Source organism: Manis javanica, chromosome 7, assembly GCF_040802235.1.
Source record: "Manis javanica isolate MJ-LG chromosome 7, MJ_LKY, whole genome shotgun sequence".
Taxonomy (NCBI): domain Eukaryota; kingdom Metazoa; phylum Chordata; class Mammalia; order Pholidota; family Manidae; genus Manis; species Manis javanica.
In genome coordinates, this window is record NC_133162.1 from 130,437,316 (window position 1) to 130,461,246 (window position 23,931).

At 38.2% G+C, this 23,931-nt stretch overlaps 1 protein-coding gene across 4 annotated transcripts in view; it reads right to left on the reverse strand.

The window, feature by feature from the left end:
- Positions 1 to 207: 207 nt before the first annotated feature.
- Positions 208 to 23,931, reverse strand: part of GRB14 (growth factor receptor bound protein 14) — a 105,876-nt gene continuing 82,152 nt past the window's right edge. For 2 of the 4 annotated variants that reach the window (XM_036996111.2, XM_017655313.3), the window contains 10 exons: positions 23,328 to 23,402; positions 20,628 to 20,765; positions 16,071 to 16,181; positions 15,785 to 15,880; positions 9,387 to 9,467; positions 4,541 to 4,657; positions 4,378 to 4,450; positions 4,145 to 4,232; positions 1,881 to 1,974; positions 208 to 573 (listed from right to left, as the gene is read on the reverse strand). In XM_036996111.2, coding sequence (XP_036852006.2) covers positions 427 to 573; positions 1,881 to 1,974; positions 4,145 to 4,232; positions 4,378 to 4,450; positions 4,541 to 4,657; positions 9,387 to 9,467; positions 15,785 to 15,880; positions 16,071 to 16,181; positions 20,628 to 20,765; positions 23,328 to 23,402 — 1,020 coding nt within the window. In that variant the 3' untranslated portion in view covers positions 208 to 426. The remainder of the gene's footprint in view (positions 574 to 1,880; positions 1,975 to 4,144; positions 4,233 to 4,377; positions 4,451 to 4,540; positions 4,658 to 9,386; positions 9,468 to 15,784; positions 15,881 to 16,070; positions 16,182 to 20,627; positions 20,766 to 23,327; positions 23,403 to 23,931) is intronic. The other 2 variants (XM_036996113.2, XM_036996112.2) reach the window with 2 other exon arrangements.

The window sequence follows — 23,931 nt, forward strand, 5'->3', positions numbered from 1 at the left end:
CCAAGGTTTTATTATACTTTTAAAGTTACAAAAAAATGTAGTGTAATCGAAATCCAGTCTGCAGACTACTCATCCTGAACCCCAATATTTTTTGCCTATTTTGTGGTTGAAAGTTCTAATGCTACTATAAGGACAGAAAGATGTGAAAAATGTGCATATCTGAAGAAAATATTATGGTAATGTCAAATCACACAAGAACACACCAAATCATTTTTTCTGAAGTTTAATTTTAACTAATAAATTTTAAAGGATGACTGTAATGTCAATCCAAATCTCTTATTTCCAATGCAAAAACTATGCTTTGTAACCTGTAGGTGACAGAGATTCTTTTCACCATGGCCTCCCTTGTTCATGGTTTTTCTTTTTCCTCTTTTTTCTTAAGTCCTTTTTCTTCAACAGTTGAACAATAAGTCACTTCCGGTTTGACTAGAGAGCAATCCTAGCACAATAGTGTCTCAGTTTGCACGGAAGAACACCCTTATTGAGCTGGTAGAACTCCACCAGCTGGATCAGGTCTGTAAACCTCGTGTGGCCATCATCCAGACTGTGGAACATGTCGCCGTCATCTTCCACCTGCAAGAGGAAAAACAACAAGCTCAGAAAGAAGGACAAAACACCCAGAAGGACAATCAAATCCTACGCATACTGTGTCTATTTGCCCAAACCCACAAGTTGATGAAACTAAAGGAGAGTGAGAAGAATGTTCTGGTATGGCCGCTTCGTTTACGCGACTTCACTTGCATTTAAACGAAGCATCATGGGGTCCTGGGATAAGCACTGGGGCTCCACTTCCTCTCCCTCTGATTCTCCCAAAGTCCAATATTTGGAACAATATATTCTATTCTGAAAATACTGTTCTGAATCAAGAAACAGTGAAAAATCTACACTATTCACTGTAAAAGCAAACAGAGTATTTTAATGTTCCATTTTACAGAAATTGATTCCCATTTCTAAATGATGACTACCTAACAGCCTCTCTTAGTGTATTAAAAATGAATATTTATATAATTTGTATCTACAAACTGTTTCTGACTCAATCAAGCATTAGAAAAATTGAATGACAGTTGCCTTTCTTTTTTTTTCTTCTTTTTGGGCAATGAGGTCTTCTAATAGTAAGCAATTTATATTTTTCAGGGACACTAACCACATATTAAACAGGGAAGATACTTCATATAGACTCTAAAATTCCAAAAAGAGGCCATTCAAAAGGGAACACTAGCAATTTAGCAATCTTACATACTGAAAATAGACTGAATTTCTATCCCATTACTGTCTGGTCCCAATATACAGATCGCATGTATACATACCTGCGTGTGTGCGTGCAGACACACACACACACACACACACACACACACACACACACACACACACACACAGCAGAAGCAACGAAACTCCCAAAGCAAGTCGTGCCATCCAGAAACAGAATTACAGAATGTGCTCAGAATAGTTGGAATGTTCTCCAGTTCTGCAGTACCTGTGTTTCTATCCATAATGATTAAAAATAAAACTAAAAAAGCACACACACACACAAAAAAACATTTTTGAGACATGAAAGGAGAAAAGGCTTTAAAATAATGGTTTTTAAAGAACCACTGGTAGAATTCAGAAAGAATTTTTAGTGGCCTTTTAACAATAGGTGGCATGGGGTCTATATGATATTGCTAAATCACATTTCATGGAAAAAGGGAAATTTAATTTTCACAATTCCTGTATTTCTTATATTAATTCAGGCTTATAAAACCATTTCTGCCAAACTTAAGTCTGGTCAAAGCACAAGCTCCCAAGTTATATTTAATAAAAAATCTGAAAAAAACAGTTTCCAAAAGCTTATGCATGAAGATCATTTCTGATATACGAATGTGAAATCACAAATTACTTACTGGTATAATTTGAAAATGCTTTATTTTTTGTCCATGACTCATTGACAGTACGAAAGTTTTGGGGTTACTCTGACTATCCCGTACCAAGAAAACTCTAAAGAGAGAGAAGGAATTTCAATATGTTTCTGCATTTACTCATGGATTTCAAAGAAAGACAGCATGTAACGAATGCAGGAAGTATATTCATAAATGTAGCCAGAGTTTTCCTTTACTTTGTATTCAATGGTGGGATTATCCGACCTGGTAAACAGCACGGTATAACAGATCCTTACACTGTAAAACTGTCATCAGCTCTAATTTCACTTTAAAAGGATAAACATACAGCCCATTTGTCAGATTGTTTGCTCACAATAAGCAATATAATGCTATGCTGGCATCAATAATTAATGTGTCCTTTCTCCACCGGGAAACTGGGTATTCACATGTAGCACTTCTTTACAGAGAATGGGGCGTTAGCATATTGTTATTCTAAATCTGGGTTGCAGTAGGCCCTGAAAAGAAAATCATCTAGAATGAAATCATTTTGTAATCCCCTTTTCTGCACTGGATCCCCTTTTTTCTCTTGATTCTGGTTCCTACCATTACATGGTACCCACACAACAGAAAGTGAGAAATAAATACATTCTAAAAATAAATCAACCTTAAAATCATTTGTTAAATGTTTGAACAAAATGTTTTAAGTAAAAGAAACACCCCAAAAACTTATACTTTAACCTTGAAGAATGCAGCAGAAAAGCCTCTGTAGTGTCAGGCTGGGAAAACAAGACATGGCCTAATGGCCTAAGAGAAAAATGATGTCAGGAGGGGGCTCTTATTTACTCGCAAGACTATGCAAAACCAGCTTTGTGTTAATTGTTGGCAAACAGACTGTGCAAACAGTCCACACTGGTGACTCTGTGCCTGGGCAAAGAGGCAGCCAAATTTGAGCCATCACAGATGTCTGATGAGATTATCCATTTCAGTTGTATTGCGTGAAATTCAGACATTACATCACGAGGAGGTGGTACAAGAGACTCACTGGTAAACCAGGCTGATTCTTTCCCCATTCCCGAGCGTGTCACCACTGCCACCTAGTGGCCTGCGTGGCCTCGTGGCATTTTTCCAAAGGAATAACCCCCGCCCCCCCAAGGCCAATTTTTTTAATTCAAAAATTTTAAAAATAAAGATAATACTCTTTATGCAATTACTGCATTCAATCGAAAAAAGCTGGGCTTAGAAAATGGGAAAATTATAATCCTCCCAAACAGTTTACAATTCCTTGCAATTTATATCTTTTCTTGGTCTCATCAGATTGTAATTCTACTAATTATTCAGATTTGAATCTAGAAAGACCATGCTCCACACAGAGAAGCTCATTCAAATATTCTCTTATTCAGAATCCAGTGAAATTCTGACTGGCTATTAATAGTCTTCCATATGAAGATTCATTTTTATCTAAATGTCAGTATTAAATCACCTTGAAATCTCGTCATCAACTTAAGCCAACCCTGGAAGATAAAAGATCCCATTCACCATTGGTTCAAATAGATGCTAGTTGCATTTCTCATCCAAGCCTCAATACAACTTCCCTATTTGTATGGCATTTGGGAAGAGAATTTAGCTAGTATTAAAGAAAGTATCTGAAATATTGATAATTTAAAAAAAGAAAATTCTTTAGATTATAAATCTTTCTTAATCCATTTTTTATTTCTCTTGTATTTTCCATGCTACCTCACTAGAAGATAACACGAGAGACAGTCAACAAGTACTCTTTTCTTAGGTTTCTATTACTTTAAACTGCCAAAATTTAGACAGAAAATAGGCATGTAAGCAGAGAGAAAAAAATAAAACAAGCAGTCAAAACATATGAGCCTTCTACTTAATACCCCCTGCATCAAACTTAAAAAAATATAACATGTAAGATAATGTCATGACACAAATCTTATTTTTGAATCATATTAATTATATGTTCAAATCAAAATGTTGACACCCCAAAACAAGTCAGTTTTATCTGAGATACTAGTCTTGGTACAGAATGGGTAGTACTAATAATCACTGGTTAAAAGCAGAGCATCCTCTCAGTTATCTGTTCATTTGCGCACAATCACTAAGCACACAGGGTCCCAAGTATTATATAGATAATGCAGGATACAAGGGCAGCCATCCTTCCATAACAAAGTCACTTCTGTTTTATGATAAGCCCAAGTCAAAACAGTATGTGTGTTGAATGAATAATTATAGATTACAGGAGAAACCAAATCACTACCATTCAAAATCAAACTTACCCATCCACAAGTCCTTGCTGAATAATCAATCGCTGCGCTTCATCTCTAGAAATTTTGTGGTGAAACCAGGGCTGGGACCGGTGGATAGCTGATGGAATACAATGGAGGAACACAAAGCTGTGTCTGAAATTATCACCATTTAGTTGCACGTGCTTTCCACCCTCAACCAGTTAGCTACTCCAACTAAATGCCCATCTATAATTTCAGTCCCAGGGGACCACGTGCAGACGTACCCATGTTTGTGGCAGAGCTCTGTAAAGATGCAGTGGGGCTACCATGAGTGGCCAGGCGTAAACATCCCTTTTTCTGCACAAGGAAGAGGGGAAGAAAGTCCAGCTTTTGGGGTAAAACAAATTCAAATCAGAAACATTTTGAGGAACGTGATGCTATATGTACCCTCCAAGCAAGACCTTCTTCAACGGCAACCGAAAGTGCTTCTGTGGGATTTTCTATGACTCTGCTTTTCTGGCCTGAGAAGTCCATTGCTACTAGGGAATTCTCTGATATACTTCTCTGGAAAAAAAAATAATAAACACATTTTTTACCATGAAAATATCTTTGAAAGTTATCTTTAAGTGTTTGCAGGAAATATGTTGCCATTCTAGACTGTGGTTCCAAAAGTGGCAGCAGGACATTAAAAGGTGAAAAATACATATTCAAGATAAAATGGTGCTATAAAACATTTCAGTTAAATAAGTTACACAGTTGTTTGTTAAGGTTACTGAATTAAGTGTTGAGCTAAGAGATTAAAAGGCTTTCCAAGTAAGCATGACTTTCTCCTAAAACAAAAACCTCTCTCTTCATACTCTCTAGTAAAATGGGAAAATGCCAATTTAGAAAGAAAAAATCCTTCCTGTGGCTAAAAAGATCCATTACTTCTGAATTTGTCTCTCTATTAGGACTTGAAATTCATCAATTACCATTTATATGTCAAATCTATCTACTTATACAGCAACTAATTTACAAGGTTCAAGAGAGACAAAACCATAACTTAGACTGACTTACATCACTTCCTTAAGAAGAAATAGTACTCATATTTTACAAAGGAACAAACTACAGTATGCATTTTAAAAGCTTATCAGATCAACTTTCATCTTTCTTAGAAGATGATTCAGATAGTTCCATAATACTAAAATTTCTATCACTTAATACGTGCATGTTTTTTCATCTTGTGAGGACACACGTGACCAAGTGAGAGTTGCAAAAATAAGTCCGTGTGACAAAAAGGGAACTTACATAAAAGACATCTTTCAACAAACATAATTTGAACAAGTAATAAAATCATCTTTCAGACCACTACTTTTTGAATTCATATTCTCTCTAGGTGAAAATAAAATATGCCAAACCTGGACCATATTTTTGTTTTTTGTTTGTTTAGGGCTCAATTTCACAACCATCTTTTTAAAAGTATGGCATCCCAAATGATGCATTCTAAAAAAAGATAATTGTCAAAATCTTCAGTCAAGAGGCTTGGTCCATTTATGAGACTGAAAATTCTCCAAAAGAAAAAAAAAATTCAAAAACAGCATGGACAATGTTTAACAGTTATCCCCACTTGTTAATACAAGAGTAACACAAAACATGGAGTGCTAATGGGCAAAGGCCAGCCAGTGTGTACCTGGAGGCCAGTGGCTTCAGACCAGTTTCTCTCTCTCCACATGGGTTGTGCCAGGCATAGCTTGGTCTAACCGACTACACAGCCATATGTGTGCCTGAAACAAAACCTTGTCCACACAAAAAAAATTGGGGGCCTCATTTATCACTGCATCACACATCCCACTTTATTAGCATTTGCTGTTTCTCTTCGAACCATGCTGTAGTGGTCTGCAATCTTATTACAGTTCATCTTCATACCTAGAGGTCCAGCAGGCAATCTTTCATTTGTTACAGGAGCATTTATAACTGACAGCTGCTCTTTGCAGACAGATGCTGTCTCTGTAATCTCTATTTGCTGTCACACCTTACTTTGCCCTTCTCACCCCGTGATCTTCTGTGCCGGGCTATGGACCCGTTGGATATACTTTTGCTTTGCCGACATTAATGAAAAGCCCCCACCTGCCCAAACCACAGAGTAACTAATCTCAAACATAATGATAGCTTTATCCTAACAATATCTCTACCTTAATACACCAAGATGGGCTCTGCAATCGCAACGTTCTGATGACATAAAAATACTGTTAGAGGAGCAAAATAAACATAACCTGCTGATCTTGTTTTTGTTTTGGTTTGCTCGTTGTGTTTTGGTTTTTTGCCTATAACATGACAGGCTGGAAGGTAAAACAAGATCCCGTGTTCCATAATTACTGGATCTAAGTAGAGTATCTACAATGCAAGTAAGTATTTTCATCTGCTACGTTAACTCCACTAGGGGAAAACACAGGAATATAGCAAATGTTTTCTACTGAGTGGCAGGTGGTGGATGAAAAATTAATAGTTTACCTTTGGTGGACAAAGAAATGGAAGTGGACAAGAATCTGACTTGGACTCAAAAGGTCATTTTCAGCTCAATTTCTTTCACATAGGAATGCAATGTTGATAACATTCAGAATCCGTGTATTTCTCAAATATTTGTCCCTTTTTTTAGCTCTTTCTTCTAGTGCGATAAATAGGGTGAGCCCTTAAAAAGCATCCATGATTTTAATGGCAGGTCTCTTTTTTTAAGAAAGAAGAGACCTGGGTACCCCCTGGATAGCCCAGCCACACTTTGAGATTAGGTCCTCTTGGTGAGTTTTGAACATAAAATGTTTTTCAGACAGTTTAGCTAGGAGGTAACTAGTAGCCTCACACTCTCTGTTACCCCACTTGAAAGATTCGGATAAACCTGCAGCACGGTTCTGTGCAAAAGGGAACAGAATTTCCTGATATTGTTCTCTCATCTGCTTCATACAGAGTCAAAGGAGATGAGAGATGTAATCAGTTTTAGAAATTATGCAGCCATGCCCCTTATTTTATACTGTAGGACACCAGCCACTGGACCAAAGTCACACAGACAGCTTATGGAAAAGCAGTGACAGCAGGCTCTACCTACGGTTCTTTGATGTACCAGAGAGTGGGAGGTACAGGAGAGAAACTACAGTTTGGGACATCTGGCGTAGGGTCCGGTCCAAAGTGAGGAACGATAAGAACTGGAATCGACTCATTTCCCCATCCCCTCACTCCAGCCAGGGCCATATTAACAGATGCTCCCTTAAATGCATCCTTTCTTTGCCCCTAAAAGAACCAAGCACATTCGGGTTCCTGAAATATCTGCTGATGACTCTCCTTTCAAAGGTTGACAGGAGCGGCTATTATGTGTTATATATTTAGCTATGATGCTCATTACAGTATGAGAATTTTTCTTCTCATTTCTCTTCTCAAAATGTATCCCTGGAGAAGTTAAGAAGATAATATCGTTCCTTTAAAAATGTAAATAGAGTATATGAAGTTTTCTATATTGCTCCCAGAAAATAGCACAGATGAAAACCCACAGAGGCCAGTGAGGGACACTGGCCCCCACTGTGCAGGCCACTGACTCTTCTATGAGAACCTAGAAAGCTGGGATTCTGTGTAGACGCCAGAGTCAGCACAAACACCTCCCGAAACTTCTTTGTTTCCTTCATGTAAATGAAAAGTGCACATACAATTCTTAACTGCTGTTCTCTGATTACGACAACTGCTGTGTAGGTCTTCCCCATACCGGTGCCTAAACCCCTTCTTCAATCACAATTTCCAACCAGACTCACTCAAGGCGTGTCTGTTCCCATCCAAGGTGTTAAACCAGGGAAGCTAGACTAACCATACTCTCATATACATATCAACGGCAAGTTCACTTTCAATGGAAGGATAATACCGTACTTGGAGGCTAATGACAGTGACGAAACTAGAAAGTACTTTGTAACAATTTTTTTTCTATGATTACAAGGACACTAAACAATAATTACCTCCAAATGTCCAAATGCATGGCTGTTAATAACATGTTCATCCTAATAACTACAGATGCTAGAAGAAATTCAGAAGGATTTAGGAAAGGCTTAAGATAATAAGACTCATTATTCTTTATATATATATATGGATTGAAAGATAAGGGTAAGCTGACAAATTGTAAAAATACTCACCTTTAAGCAATTGCTTTTATAAAAATTCATTATATTCCTTAGTTTCTTATTCTAGGGCTTAAAAGTGGGACGATACAAAGATGAACACTTAACTCTTCCACAACTTAAAGCAACATGACTACAGAATTGGAGTTCTTTTTCCGTATTAGTCTATCAGGCTTTAAAATCAACATTATTTCACGCTTCTTTCCTAGAACTGAGCAATCCATCGGCTACATTCCATGCAGGGAAATGTGCCTTCCTTGGTCACAGCCACGAGGAGCATATTTTTAACCTCAGTGTAGACGCGGCACCTTAGGTGATCTGTAACACAGGCACATACATCTGAATCCCTAACATACTCCGCATTAAGGAGTGAAAGCAAAAATAGCAGAACAGAAACTTAACGTTCAGAAATAAATTTCTTGTGCTAATGCGCAGGAAATTAAAGTTAGTTCCTAAAGAAGGAAAAAGTTGTGTCTGTGTGTGTCTGCAAGTAAGTATCCACGTTGCACTTAGTATAAATCTGAGAGGAAAGGAGGTACTAGACTTAATGCAATTCATGACCTATATTTTGCCTTGTAGTTTTTGGGTTTCCTGGAGAGCAGTTTGATTTTCAAGGACCTGGAACTTTAAAAAATTGATTGTTAGAAAACCAGAATGCAAAGGAACTCCCATATATACAGTGCGGATTTTAATATTCCAAACCATTGTTATCTTTATACTAGGCTAAGACAATCCCAGAATTAACATTTAAATAAATTAAGGAAGCCCACAATCAAAATCAATCATTAAGAAAACATCTACAATCCCAAGGAAAATATTCTATAAATTATCTTATTAAAATCTAGTCTCAAAAGTGGTAATGATGCTGAATGATTCATGTAATTCTTTCAAATATTTTTTTAAGTTAACATACAATATCATCTATTTTAATAGGACCCATCATGTATACACTATTGCTGTGACTTTATCATGGGATGTAATCATATGAAACTCAAGAATCAATAATTCAACACAACAGTATGATAGGATGGTGCCAAAGTTACTTTACTTGATCAGAAGGAAAGCATATCAATGTATTTTCAAGTCATTTATAATATAATGTGTTTGCAAATTCATATAACGTAAATATAAATAAAATATCGGTTCAATAGTTTGGTCCTTACCATGGGTGATATACTCTGAGAACTGCAGCCACTTCTGCCTTGATGTGGATGCATGTAATTCTGGTACAGCTGCATGCCATACTGCAGAACGAATAAACAGGGATACATTCCCACCATTTGTACTACACACATCATTTATGAAATCATTACTTGCATTAACTATATATCACCAATATAAAAAGTAGAAGTTATAAGCTTTCCTTAAAACAACATATAAAGCAACCAAAATTTTGAAAGGTAAGCTTTTGGTGCCTGACAATGATACATTTAAAAAGACATTGTTTTTCACTTGGACCCACACTTACGGTCTAGCTCCCCAGTGTAAAGATCTGGAACTGACCTTGCTACTTATCTTTCTTAGCACCAATAGCACCAAAACCATTTGCAGTGACATATCACCTAGTCATAAGAAAGCTCACTTGGGAAGGGTGCCAGGGTTTCTGGTACAAAGACTCCACAAACCTCATATACATCCTAGGCAACACCAGGTAAAATTCACAGTAACTCTTCAATGACTAGTCGATGAATTGCATTGTCTCATTGATAAAACCATAAACTTGGCTCAATGTTGAAGATTCCTGACACTGTATCATCCTTTGGTAATAATACTGTTATGACACTGTTTTATTTTTGGCTTTAAATTCAGGGAAATAAAATTGGTAACAATACTGCTATGACACTGTTTTATTTTGGGCTTTAAATTCAGAGAAATCAAATTGGTAAGAAATCAGGCTGATTTCAAAGAGTCACAAAATACAACATGAATGGCAGCAGATAAAAGCTATAGCACCTTTACTTTGAGGACGTAGCATCATAAGACTTGGGCTGCCAGGCCTCACTTGGAAAGGTTGTCTGCACCGTAATTAGATTATCTGTTTGAGAACCATTAAGAATGCCAAGTGCCATGACCACATTTATCTTGCAGAGTTCACTATCTGAAGACAAGGATAACCTGCTTATGTTTAAGGCACTTGGTTAAAAAAAAAACCAATGGAACAGATGGGCATTTGGGGGTAGGGAGCAGGGGCTATACTCTACAATTCCCTCTGTGTCACAGAGCTATAATGAACTTAAAAGTAGGTCCTATATAAAAGAGATGGAAGAGACACGGTGGAATCCAATCTCATCCTTAGGATGTATGCTCTCTCAACAGTCCAACAGAGCTATTTCTCTACTAACGACTATTTCCTTAAAAGCAATTTCAGCAAAGTGGATATATGCGGTAATTAGGTAGAAAATCAGAGGGGTGGGCAAGGAGAGTCACTATTTTCAAAATTTTGCTTTTAATATGAATGCAAACCCACACTCATTTAAAATTCTCTGTGTTGACTTCTTTATCCAATTATTTCCCAGCTTCTAAAAATTATTTTTTAATTTAAGGTTTAATTGACATTAATGGTACCTAATGAAATTTACTTTAAATCAACTCTAAGCCTACAATAACTTTAAAAAGAAGACAGAGGAGCTTAATTCCTAGCCAAATTCATTTTGGAGAATATATAATAACCTCTAACCAACCCTTCTACAAAGTACAACCTTTTATTTATCTGCAGTAAAAAGCCTGCTACCTACTAATAAGACTATTTTCTTCAAAGACATATTGTCCCTGGTACCTGTGGTGTTAGGTGGGTGCTTCTGCGCTGGTGGAGGTCTTTAGTAGGCACTTAACTCTGGCCAAGCGGCAGGGTGTGGATCACCCTAACATTTCCCTGTCCTATGAAGGATCAGGGAAGTGACCAAAATAGGTCAGAGAAGCCAGCAAAGCTCTCACTGAAGGGAAGGGCAGCAGACAACGTGTAATCAGGATGCTGTACATGAGCAAATCTACCCGTTCCTAAGTCTCAGATCTTCTGCGATTCTATATGTAACTGGAATTTCTCCAAAGAGAACAAGAGATCTTCATCTGATGCTACATGAAGAGTTTGTATGCGTATATGGAAAAAAAAAAAGGGAAATAAAACAAAGCTTCCTGGGGGAGGCTCCATTGACCGAGTCATATACAATGAAAACCAAAGGGACACTTTCAGTCCAGCCAACGTGACAGTTTAGTCTCTGCCTGCTCCTCCCCACCAAGGTACAAAGATAAACTCTGGAAATGACACAACCAAAGGAGACAATCCAAAAATACCTCTAACATCAGGTGAGTCCAGCTGGACCAGACAGGGGGACAAAACAAGTGCCCCACTGATTATAAGCCGCTAAGAGAAACAAGCCCCCTTATTAGAGGGTCTCAAATGGGCCTGTGCGGGCGGGCCCTGGCTTCCTGTATCAAGTGTAAAACAGGTCATATCACTTTCCCTTTTGATACCATTTGGTGTTTTCTCATTAGCTCCAGGGAAAAAGTCCTCACTGATGCCTGCCTCCCTTTTCCAGCCTTACCTGCAAAAGCTTTACCACAATCGACACAACAGGGAAGGTGGATGTGGTGGGCAGAGTAGCAGCCCCTACAGAGCTCCCCATCCTAATCGCTAGAACCTGTCTGAATATGCCAAGCTGCCTGACAGAGGGGGATTAACGTTGCAGATGGAAATAATCATGCTAATAAGGTGACCTTGAAATTAGGTGAACATCCTGGACTACTGAGGTAGCTCTAATGTGATCACAATAGTCCTTCTAAGTGAAAGGGGCAGGCAGAAAGGGGAGAGCCGGGCAAACGGCAGGATGAAAGGACCTGGCCAGACACTGCTGCCTTTGAAGTGGAGGAAGGGACCACGAGTCTGACCGAGGAATGCGGGCAGCCTCCAAAGGCTGGAAAGGGCAAGGGAAATGGATTCTCCCCTAAAGCTTCCAGAAGGGAATGAAGCCCCGTCAACACCTCGCTTTGAGGCCAATAAAACCCAATCCAGACTTCTTGAATGAGAGAGGTGTAGGATAATAAATCTGCGTTGCTGTAAGTCACTGTGCTGGTGGCGATTCGTTACAGAGGCAACGGGAAACTGATACAACAGAGCGTTTAGAAACCGCGCATCTGTGACTCGAAAGAGGCTTCGAGAAGAGTCAAAGTATAAAGGGACAAAATTCCAGAAACTCAGCCCTTTGGATACAGAAGTCATCAAAAAAAAAACCTTTAGTTTATTTCATTAATTCTCAGACTCATTTCTTCTCAAATTTTAACACCTGGAACTATGTCTTATAATCGAAGGCATTTTATATTCACTGTGGACCACGTGACTTCCCATTGCCTGATCATTGAGGGGATCAAGGAATCATCAGCATCAACCCATGCAAAAGGGGTGTCAGCGGCTAGACAGCCCCCCCAGACCCCGGCAGGGCACGTCTTTGAGAAGTTCTGCCTCCCTGAGGCTCCTGATGCCACAGAGCTGCAGAGTCTGTGGAAAATATGGGTATCCACGACTCTGAGATGAAAAGGATTCAGAAATGCCAGACTTAGAATATGAAGAAGTTTTAAAGATACCCAAGCTAATTTATTTCACATATATAATCATATATATGTATATATTCGTGTCATGCACAAAATCAATAAATGAGGAAAATCTAGATCTATAGGTCTAAATAAATCTAAAATAACACTTAAATGAAAATAAAAAATTTTGAGGGACATGAAAGCATCATATTAAAACTCCATTGGCATAATAATTTTCTTTCTAGTTAGACCAAAATAACTGAGTAATCTAGTAAGATCACGACGTGTTAGATTCACTGAAAGACTGATTCAAGAAAGTGCGCTTACCAATTGCTCCTCTGTTGGGTGTCTGACTTTGAGCCCAAGTTAGGAGGGAGAAAGACTTGACTCACCAGATTGGAAAGCGTCTCCTCTACCAACCTGGCCTGATTTCCAGAGTTTTGATGGAAGGGGAGGGAGAACCAGAAACCTCAGGGTATTTTCTCTACAATTTTCCCTACAACTGTGATGGGGTAAAGCCTTCCAAAGGGTGCCAGCCTCTTCATCTGTAAAAGGAGAGGTCTGGATGAGGTCAGTGGTTCTTAATCAGGCAGACACCTGGGATTCACCCACTGAATCGGGGTCCCCAAGGTTGGGGCCAGGCACACAGACCTTGAGGATGCCCCTCAGCTGATTCCAGAGCACATCTCTAGCTACCTCACTTCTGCTCCTTGATTGGCTGGTTCCCAAGACTCTGAATTTCTTTTCTCTTGTTTATATTTTATGACAATGAGAGCTACATAGGAGTGATTATTTATCATTAGGATTTCAAAGAACCAAGACTTCTCAGCTTTACTGAAACCAAATGATGATAGCTGACAGCCATTTAACAGTATGCTATTTGGGACAAATCTCTTATAAAAAGGTGACCTCCTTGGCTCTCCACCATAACAGCAAAAGGAAGCAAATTACAGTCATTCCAAAAGCTTCCTTTAAGCATTTTTGAAAACTTTCTTCCAATACCATTTCACACCCACTAGGTGTGAAATGATTCTTTAAAATTTAAAAAAAAAGGATAATAACAAGTGTGAGCGAGGACATGGTGAAATTAGAATTCTCATACATTGCTGGTAGGAATGTAGAGTAGTTGAGCCACCACGGAAAACATTCTGTAATTCCTCAAAAAGGTAAACAAACAATTACTATATGAACAACAATTCCATTCCTGGGTATATACCTGAAAAACCTGAGAACTGGTGCTTAAATACACGTACACATATGTTCACAGCAGCGCTATTCACAACTGTCAAAAGGTACAAACAACCCATTTGATAGATGCTACAAAAGGCGAATGAGCCACAAAACAATATGCTAAGTAAAAGCAGACAGACACAAAAGGTTACATATGATTTCATTTCTGTGAAGTATCTAAATAAGCAAATCCATGGAGACAGACACAGACTGACGGTCACCCTGGGCTGGGAATAACTGCCCGGTGGGCTCGAAGTTTCCTTTTGAGGTGATAAAAGTGTTTTGGAGCTAAACAGAGGTGCTGATTGCACAACACTTTGAATGTACTATATGCCATTGAATTGTTCACATTAAAAGTAGTCAATCTGCCTGCTTTTATGTTATGTGAATTTCACCTCAATTAAAATAATAGAAGGATAAAAAGCAAAACTTTCTTCCAAGCCTGGTATGACAGCTAATACTTCAGATTCTGATTATTTTGCCCTTCTTCAAAAGGAATGGTTGATAATTTCATAATTGTAAATGTAAAGTCGTACTGAATTTACTAGCATACAAATTTTAAAAATGAATAAGTGTCAGTCTGGCAGAAATCAGTTCTACATCTCTCTTCCCGACTTACCATTTAGAACATTCTTACTCCTTTCAAAATGCCCACCAACAAATTATGCTCATTTAAGTTGTAATTTACACTTAGTGCAAAGGTAGATGTTTTAATTAATATATCTCTACTAAAATTTATTGAATAACTTGAGTTACACTTAAACTAGAAAGCAATCTGTACAATATTTAAATGAAATGTAAAACAACTATTCTAAACATACCCGGGTGGGCGCTTTGTAAAATACACTTTGTGTTGGACTGACAGCAACATTTTTTAAAATGAAGACTGAATAGTATTCCATTGTGTATATGTACCACATCTTCTTTATCCATTCATCTACTGATCGGCCATAAGAAAGAAACAAATCCTACCATTTGCAACAACATGGATGGAGCTGGAGGACATTATGGTCAGTGAAATAAGCCAGGCAGAGAAAGACAAGTGCCAAATGATTTCCCTCATTTGTGGAGTATAACAATGAAGCAAAACTGAAGGAACAAAATAGCAGAGACTCAGAGACTCCATGAATGAACTAGTGGTTACCAAAGGGGAGGGGTGGGGTAGGGTGGGTGGGGAGGGAGGGAGAAGGGGATTGAGGGGTATTATGTTTAGTACACACGGTTTGGGGGATTATGGGGAGAACAGTGTAGCACAGACAAGGCACATAGTGGATCTGTGGCATCTTGCTGCACCGATGGACAGAGACTGCATTGGGGTATGGGTGGGGGCTTGATAATATGGGTGAATGTAGTAACCACATTGTTTTTTCATGTGAAACCTTCATAAGAGTGTATATCAATCATACCTTAATAAAAAAAATTTTTAAGTCAAAAAAATAAAAATTAATTAATTAATTATTTAATTTAAAAAATGAAGACTGAGTCCTATATAGGATATGTTTCAATCAGTTATACCAGCTAGATATGTAATACTTAAAAAAATGTCAGAAAATTTCTAAAAATGGCATACTGACTCCACACACAAAAAAAACAAATGTATTAAGTTTATTCCACTCTACTCTGCAAATGTTTACCTTCCGGATAAAGAAAGAAAACACACACATTTGGTGGTGGTGATTTTTCTTCTTTCTCCTGGAAGCACGCAGAAGCATAGTTGAGTCTTTGTGTTTTGAAATACAGATATTGTCAAACTTTCATGGTCCTCACAGCATGTAATGGAAATTTACGCCTGCAGGGAGATTACCTTAAGCAATCTAATGGCGGTCACCCAGCAGGTCCTACTCTGCTCTTCTTCTGCACAGAGCATTCTCAGGTCGCGGGGCCCTCCTGCTCTGTTAGGCTAGAAGGCCACAGCACATTGTTTATCGTTAATGCATATCTTGAAGGTAACACCTGTTGAAATAAAAGCCACTAAAATTCTCCTACATATAAGAGAAAGCGGTCCCTTTTTAAAAGAAATTAAAGAAACTCAAGCTTACCTAAAAGACTGAGGCTTGCTTTATTCATCTATCAAAATATTAAGCCTGTACCTTAAAGCCGAATCCATAGTTAGCTGGGGCTCCGTGTTTTTTTTTGCCTGCCAGTGACACATAAATATCACTATTGCCAAATTCGCTGAAAAACTGCAAATGCCGTGGTTCCTTCGGAAAGAAAAGATGTAAGGGTTGAAATGGATGCATATGTTTGCACTATCGCTTTTGTATTTCTATGATATCACACAGTTTATACCTTGGAAAAAGACATTTCAAATAATATCACGGGAACACGAGGGAAGAAAAGCTAAGACAGGCCATCCTTAAACAATCAGGAGCTTCATACAATATTACTACTGAATTGAGGAGTGGCAATTTGTTTATAATTTAACTCCCAATATATAAAATAATGCATCATCTTTTTTTAAAATCATTCTCTTTAACTGCCATTTCAAGGAATCTGAGAAAGAGAAGAGAACAAAAATGGCTTTTGAAGAGGTTTTCCTTGTCCAGGTTTCAAATAATGGTAATTTAACAAAAGGAAATAGGTTGTTTTGAGCTTCCGAAGCAACTAGGGAAGAAAGCGGAGGAACTGATGATGAGTCCTGCCTCAGGGAAGATCATCTCTCACTTCCATGTACCGCCTAGCACATCACAGCAGCAGTGAGACAGGTGCCAGGACTCTTCTCCTTTGCAAAAAGAAGGAAGCCTGTACAGATGAGTGCTGGGAAATTACCTGGCAGTGGAATGTGTCTAATTTTTAAGGCAAAGTGGAATCACGAACGGCTAATTCTTCTCTGGAAAATCGTGAGATTTAGAGCCGGTCGTGGGAAATCCCCGGGTCATATTATGATGGGATAGGTTAATAACTTGGAGAAGTGCTGAATTCTAGGGTTGAATGTATAATCAAAACTGAACAAAACGCATTTGTTCATTAAAACCTTGCTACTGGTAGTGTGGTCCTAGCCCAGCAGCATGAGCCTTGCCTGGGAGCTTATTAAAAATGTAAAATCTCAGAGCCCACTCCAGACCTACTGAAGCAAAATCTGCATTTTAACAAGATTCCAGATGATTCCCATGCACTGGAAGTTGAGAAGCAGTGCTCCACACAAACACAAAAAGAAAGAAAACAGAACATCCAGCAACCTGAGCAACCCATTCAAACCAAAGCAATTTCAGTCATTTAGCAGCAAAGCTATTCCATCCCTGATGACTGGGAGAGTGAGAGATGCTGTCACTGTCATTGTTTGTCACTGTTCTTAGGCATTTTGATTTAAAGAGTGACTACAGTTCCCACTCTGTGGGAGGAGAAGGCAGAGGAGAAAATTGTTAGAAGAGACCCAGCGTAAGGCCTTTGGAACAAGGGGGGAAGAAAAAGAAAGGTACTCTTATTGTCAAGTGATAAAAGTTTATTCCTTGATAGAAATTAACTGACTAGTAAAAATGTCTGATTTCAACATAGATAGAATAAAACCATCTCCGTCCACTGATCCTGTAGAAGCCAGTGCAGCTGAGTCATTTGGATGTAAGGGAAAGGTTGAAACACTGTAGGGCCATAAACGGGAAGGATGAGTAACTTCTCCTGACTGACTTTGGTTCCATTACTGCAGACATATCAAGGCTTAAGACACTGTAAGGCTCCAGGCCGAGCTGGCATGGTTAGCAAAGGCTAAGCATGCACATGTATACATGAAGGGAGATGGAAAGGAGGGTGCTCAGATGTTTCCCTGTAATTACAAGCCATAGTCTCATCTCCAAGGCCTGTAGCACTAGTTATTTCAATCCCATGCAGCCTCCATCTTTGGAAAGTAAAATAAATCAATACCCTTTTCACAGAAAAAGGACAAAAAAATGGTCTCCTTGCCAGGCAGAAATATCATCTTAGACATTAGATAGCCTACATAATTGGTACCTGGGTTATAGTCCTTGAAGTTATTTAATATCTCAACTTTCTTTTTGGAGGGGGAACTTAAAATCATTTTCATGCATAGACTATGGAACATCATTCATCAGTCCATGAAGCACAGGCTAGAGAGAATATTATGTCTTAATGCACAGCAAAAGCAGACATTTTGTTGAAAGAGCTAAAGTATGGGCTGAGAATAGAGATCTGAGGCTGATGATTTGGCCTAGGCAAGGGGAAGACCAAGGTAGGGTTAAAGCACAGATTCAGCAGGAGGGGTAAGAGCCATCCTGTACAGCAGGTGGGAGGGGGGCGGCGAGAGGTGAAGCAAAATATCACAGGTGGCTGATTCTAATGAGAAGCCTGCTGAAGAAATAAGAATTTAGAAATTAAAGAAACATTATCCTATCTTTCCACTGGATAAACATTACTACTGGATTTAGAGGCCACTTTTCTCTGATGTTAAAAGTAAAAAGATGATTCAGCATGCATTTGTTTAAACAACACCATCATAGGTAATTTCATACATTCGGAACATGGGGAAAAGAGCAACCTCATTAAAATGGTTAAGAAAAAGTTAAAACCTTAATCACAAAATAGGTTATTCATCCTAACATTATTTATGATGGAAAAATTTGGAAACTAGTTTAAGTGTTCAAGAAAAGTCAGTGCATGTGTAAGAGTTAAATGCATCTGTATGACAGAATATGAGTGGTCAAACACTTAGATACTTAAAAATAAAATATGTGTTAGGGGATGCATTACTAAATTAGCAGAGCCCCATTCCATGGATCATTCCACCACTCACACCTCAAGGAAACACACACACACGTGCACACACACACAGACACACACACATACACACACACACACACACACAAATATCAACAAAGGAAAACTATCCATGAGAAAAAGGAGGAAACTGTGCAAGAACTGGGAAAATTCTTGGGAAAATACATTAAAGAGTCAAGAATTATTCCTTTCTGGCTCCTTATCTCCTCTTAGGACCACTACTCAAATAATCTGGTCTCCATCATCAACTGCTTTCTGGAAATTTCTATGTAAATGCTTTAGAACCTCAGTACAACAGAACTAAGATCATTATCTTACTAAGATAGTGACCTTCTAGCAAACCTCTTATTCCTGTTTTTTCTAATAAATCACTTTCTGTTTCTTTCTTGCTTTCTCCAAGAACACTTTTAAAGGCTTCCTTTCCTTTCATATCATTCAGCAAAACCTGAATATTTGCCATTTAATCTTGCAACTACCCTTTCTTCCCCTTTACTTCTCAGCTTACATTAAATGCCATCATCTACACGCTGCATTACTAAAATGACCATCTAGTTAATTAGCACCTGTGCCTCTAATTAATTAATATCCATCTCTCTCCCTCTTCGACTCCCTCCTTGCCCCCCTAGTTCCCCTCCCCTCACTCTCTTTTTCTTTCCCTCTCTCTACTTGATTTTTTTAAACTCTCTATAGCCATACTAATCTTTTTAAGACTTGATCATTTCAAAATTTTTCCCTGGCTTCCTATAGTGAGTTGAATGATAGCCCCCCAAAAGATATGCCCGTGCCCTAACCCCAAGAAACTGTGAACATGATCTCATTTGGACAAAAAGGGACTTTGCAGATTAATAAAATTAAGGATGTCAAGATGAAGTCATCTTAGATGATCCTGGTGAGCAGTGATGTCAATAAGAGACACGCAGAGAAAGAGTAGAAGAGAAGGATCAGATAATGAGAATGAGAAATAAACAACAGATGAACATTTCCAGTATAAAAGAAAATTGTATTTGTGGATTGAATGCAATACTGAGAATCGAACAGTATTTATCAGAATATGTGTGCACCTAAAAGTACGGCTGGGAAGTTACTGAACATCAATGATTATAACATTTGAAGAACAGCCAGAGGAAAATGACAGATTACCAATAAAGAACCAACATTGTTGTCACTGACAACAACAGATGCATGAAAATGAAATTCAAATCACTTCTCATAAAAACTCTAAAAAGTAGTTTTACTTAAAAGATATCAATGAATTGCATAAAGTGCTAACACTTACAGAACACAGACCATATGGCAGAGTTGACGTTGACTAGACTACAGAAGCGCAGCCGACATAATGCTGAGCAATGTGGGAATTCCGTGTACGTGTGATTATGTATACAGGTATGAACACCTGTGTCTAAGTAACTGTATATGCAGTACATATACACAAGCACACAAACACATACATCCACTCGAATCATAACATAACTTCCTCTAGGAACTAGTGTAGCTGAGGAGACAACACTAAACCGCCCAAAGGAATTAAAGAGCGATTATGGACTCAGCCGAGTGTTACTACCTGAATCCACATCTGTAGAAGTTCAGAGGTGGGAAAGATCGATAGTATGAATTGGGATAAAAAGAAAAGATATGAACTGTCTGGCCCCCAAGTCTGCAACCTACATTAAGGAGAAAGGGGGTGAATTCATAGTGGGGACAAAATGAGCAAGGTATGCAGTCCTGAAATAAGAACTAGATTCCATCAAAGAATGTATGCTGAAACTAGTGGGAAATAAAGCTGAATAGTGTTCCAACAGACTATGGCAAGGGTTCAGAATTAAAAAGTTATCAACTCTTAAGATCAAGTAATAAAGTCAAACCTATTTTAACTTAAAATTTGTGTATGATTCATATTCTATCATGCATGTTTCAAATACCTTTGATGTTCCTTTAGTAGAAAAATATAAACCAGATCTTCTTAGAAGGAAGTAAATCTTTTTCCAGGACTTCTTTCCCTGCTCTTTTGCATGTAAGAAGCCATGGATTTCAGGGTATGTGCTTGAACTCAGAAACATCTGTAAGAAAAATTAGACATTCTCATTATGCTTTTGAATCAATGATACTGTGGCCTTATTAGTAATCATGTTAAGCATTGCATTAGTAATCATGCAAAATCTAACAGTGTCAATACCACTTATATACCACTACAGAAATGACAATATAGGTACAACAGAAAATTAATCCATCTTTTGATAAACTGAGGCAAGTTCCAAATGAAAACACGTTCACAATATATACATCCAGATTGATTAGCACTGAGCCAAACACCAAAATCATGAGCTATTTGACTGCCCATTTAAAAGGTGGGACTTCATTTATGGGGTTAAGTCCTGCTGCTTTCCATCCTTAGCTATGACGTTCCTGAGAACCCACCAACTTCAGCTTCATCATGGTATACGTAAGACCACAATCCTGATTTCAGTTTTTCAGTTATTACAAAGTTGAGCCAAGTTCACCTCCTAAATGAGGGTGAAGCATCTCTTTGTCCTCTACGGTTCTCCACTGTTGGTGGGCATGGCAGGGTGTGTTTCCAAACAGAACGGCAACATCTTCCATCCCACACAATTGTTGTTCTGCAACGTGATCTTGCCACTGAACTATAAAGAGGTGGTCTGGGCAGGGCTAAATACTGCACTAATCAATAGAGTATGGCAGACGTGACAATCAGCCAGTTCTAACTAACTCTTGAGAGCTAGCTGTCTTAAGAAATGTGACTGCCCTGAGGTGGCTATGTGGTGAGAAGCCCAGTGCAACTGGAAAAGCCCTGGGGCATGAGCCGCCGTGTGGGCAGAGAGAGGCCATGTAGGGAAGAGCCACCTTAGAAGGGGATCCTCAACTGGATATTGGAATAGTTTGTTACACGGTAATAATGAACTGAGACAGTGGGCATGTGTTGGTCAGGAAAATGACACTGAAAAGAAATGCTCTGAGTGGCTGTGCTCAGCAACTTGAATAAGTCAGTGGAAATGCATTAGTGTCTCACTAAAAGAGGAAAATAGGAATTCCTAACAAACAAATGCAAAGTGGAGTAACTGTAAGAGAAATTAATAGCTAAAACAATGCAGCATAGTTTAAAAGGCTACTCAGGGACATGTTGATACGATAGTAGATATTTGTGTTTTTTTAAGTACATTACTAAAATTTTTTTAATTTAATGAGCTACAGATATTAATTAATTGACATGCAAAACAGGCCAGTAGGTTTTTTAGTTTGAGTGCTTTCCAAGTTATTAAACCAAACCAATTAAATTTTAAAAAGGGAGTCACAGAGGTCACCTTAGAAAAAGAAGAAACGTTTTAAAAAGTGGAAACATTGCCTCAGTGGAGAGAAGAGGTCAGGGGCACATGCGGGGCCACCTGATTCCAAAGCTATGCTTTTTCTTGTTTTTGTAATTTAATTTAACATTAAAGTGATATAACTGTACTATAGGAGAATTTTGGAAAGGAGGCAGAAGAAAAACTCCAACCATACACCCTGTCGTAATACAGAGTTGAAGCACTGAGAGCTGGTGTCCTGAGGCACTGCTGCCAGTCACCCTGATTCTGATGGGGTGTCTGAAAACTCAGTAGCATATAGTAGTTTTTAGGGAAATCTGTTTAGACTACTCGTATTTCTAAAATATTTTGAAGCACAAAAATGAAATATCATGTACTAAAAAGCCCATGGAAAACAAATCTGTGATGTCCAGTATGTTTATCAATGTATTTAAATACCAATATATTTAGAGTAATATCTATACTGGAAATATTAAAAGTTTTCTTCATTACAGATCAGAGAATATCGAGTGGGCTGGGGATGCCCGGGCCTTAGATCAGCCAGCCACCATTATGCAGACATTGCTCAACAGTAACCTGTACACTGTAAAGCCTCTGATGTGAAATCTACTAGTCTATCAAAAATAAAATAACTGAAATCATTCTTTTTGTAATGACAATGTTTTGGAAAATGATCACCTAAAGCCACTGCCATTTTGGAAGAAATGAGCCCAACAAATGCAAAACTAAGGAGATTTTTAACTAAAAGAACTACAGTCTTAATTCAGCTAAGATATTTCACAATTACAGTCAAGTATTTCCAGCATAGTTACTGTAAATGTTAGCATATGAAACAGACATATTCTATATATTTTTCTTTTGTTTAATTGCTTAAATATTTTATCACAAATAGGATTGAGGGCATTTGTTATAAAAGTTAATGCTAAATATCTATTAGTAAAATGTCTATAATTTACTGGGAATTTTGATTTTTCAAGACTACCATCATCTTTAAACACATAACAGAGGCAACTTCTGCAAGTTTCCTTTCATTATACACGTTTTTTAAATGCTTAAAATCATTTGACATTTGGCCAAAATTGGGAAGAATAACATTACTAGGGAGCTTTATTGGCTTAATGAATTCTTCAATTTTATTTTCCTTTTCTTTCCAATTCTTTCCTTTTCTTCTTAGTTTTACCTCCAGCAAAAATTAATCATTCAAGGGATAGCATTTCAAACTCTGGACACGTATAAATATAGACCTTAACGTTTATCTTTATTATGCTATTACTTATATATTTTAACGAAAATATATTTTACCTGCAAAATCTGTGTGGGGGATACTTCACCATTGGTTTCAGTTGCAAAAGACACCATATGCTCTGGAAAAAAATACTGGACGAAAAGATGGAGGTTACATTACCCCAAAACCCATGCTAGGAAAGATTCATTTATGACCAACATAGTAACCTAAAAAAAGTTCTTTAAATCAGTGTGTGGAAAATTCACCCAAAGTGCTTTTAAAAATGCCAGACCCTGGCTCTACCTTCAGGTCTCTTAATGAGACAGTAGGGTAGGGCCCAAAGATCAGCAAACACCCTCACCATGCCCCGCGGCAGGCAGAGTTCTGCAGACCTCAGATTACAGAACACGGCCCTCAGGCTGACAGTGGGCCTGCTCCCACCTCTCTTGTCTGAGTCCTGCAACTACTCTAGCAGGCAAGTCCATCTTCTCGTAGGGAAGGACGTACCCAAGGGCACAGCCCAAGTGTAGAGGAGCCAGGACTTAAGATAGGGTAATCAGAAAATTCACTGGCAGCCGTTGTTTAAAAGAGGAATTCCAAGCCTTATTCCTTGAGCGTTTAAATCAGTGAGTCTGGGTAAGTCCTGGATCCTATATTTAACAAGCACTTTCTCAGTCTCCC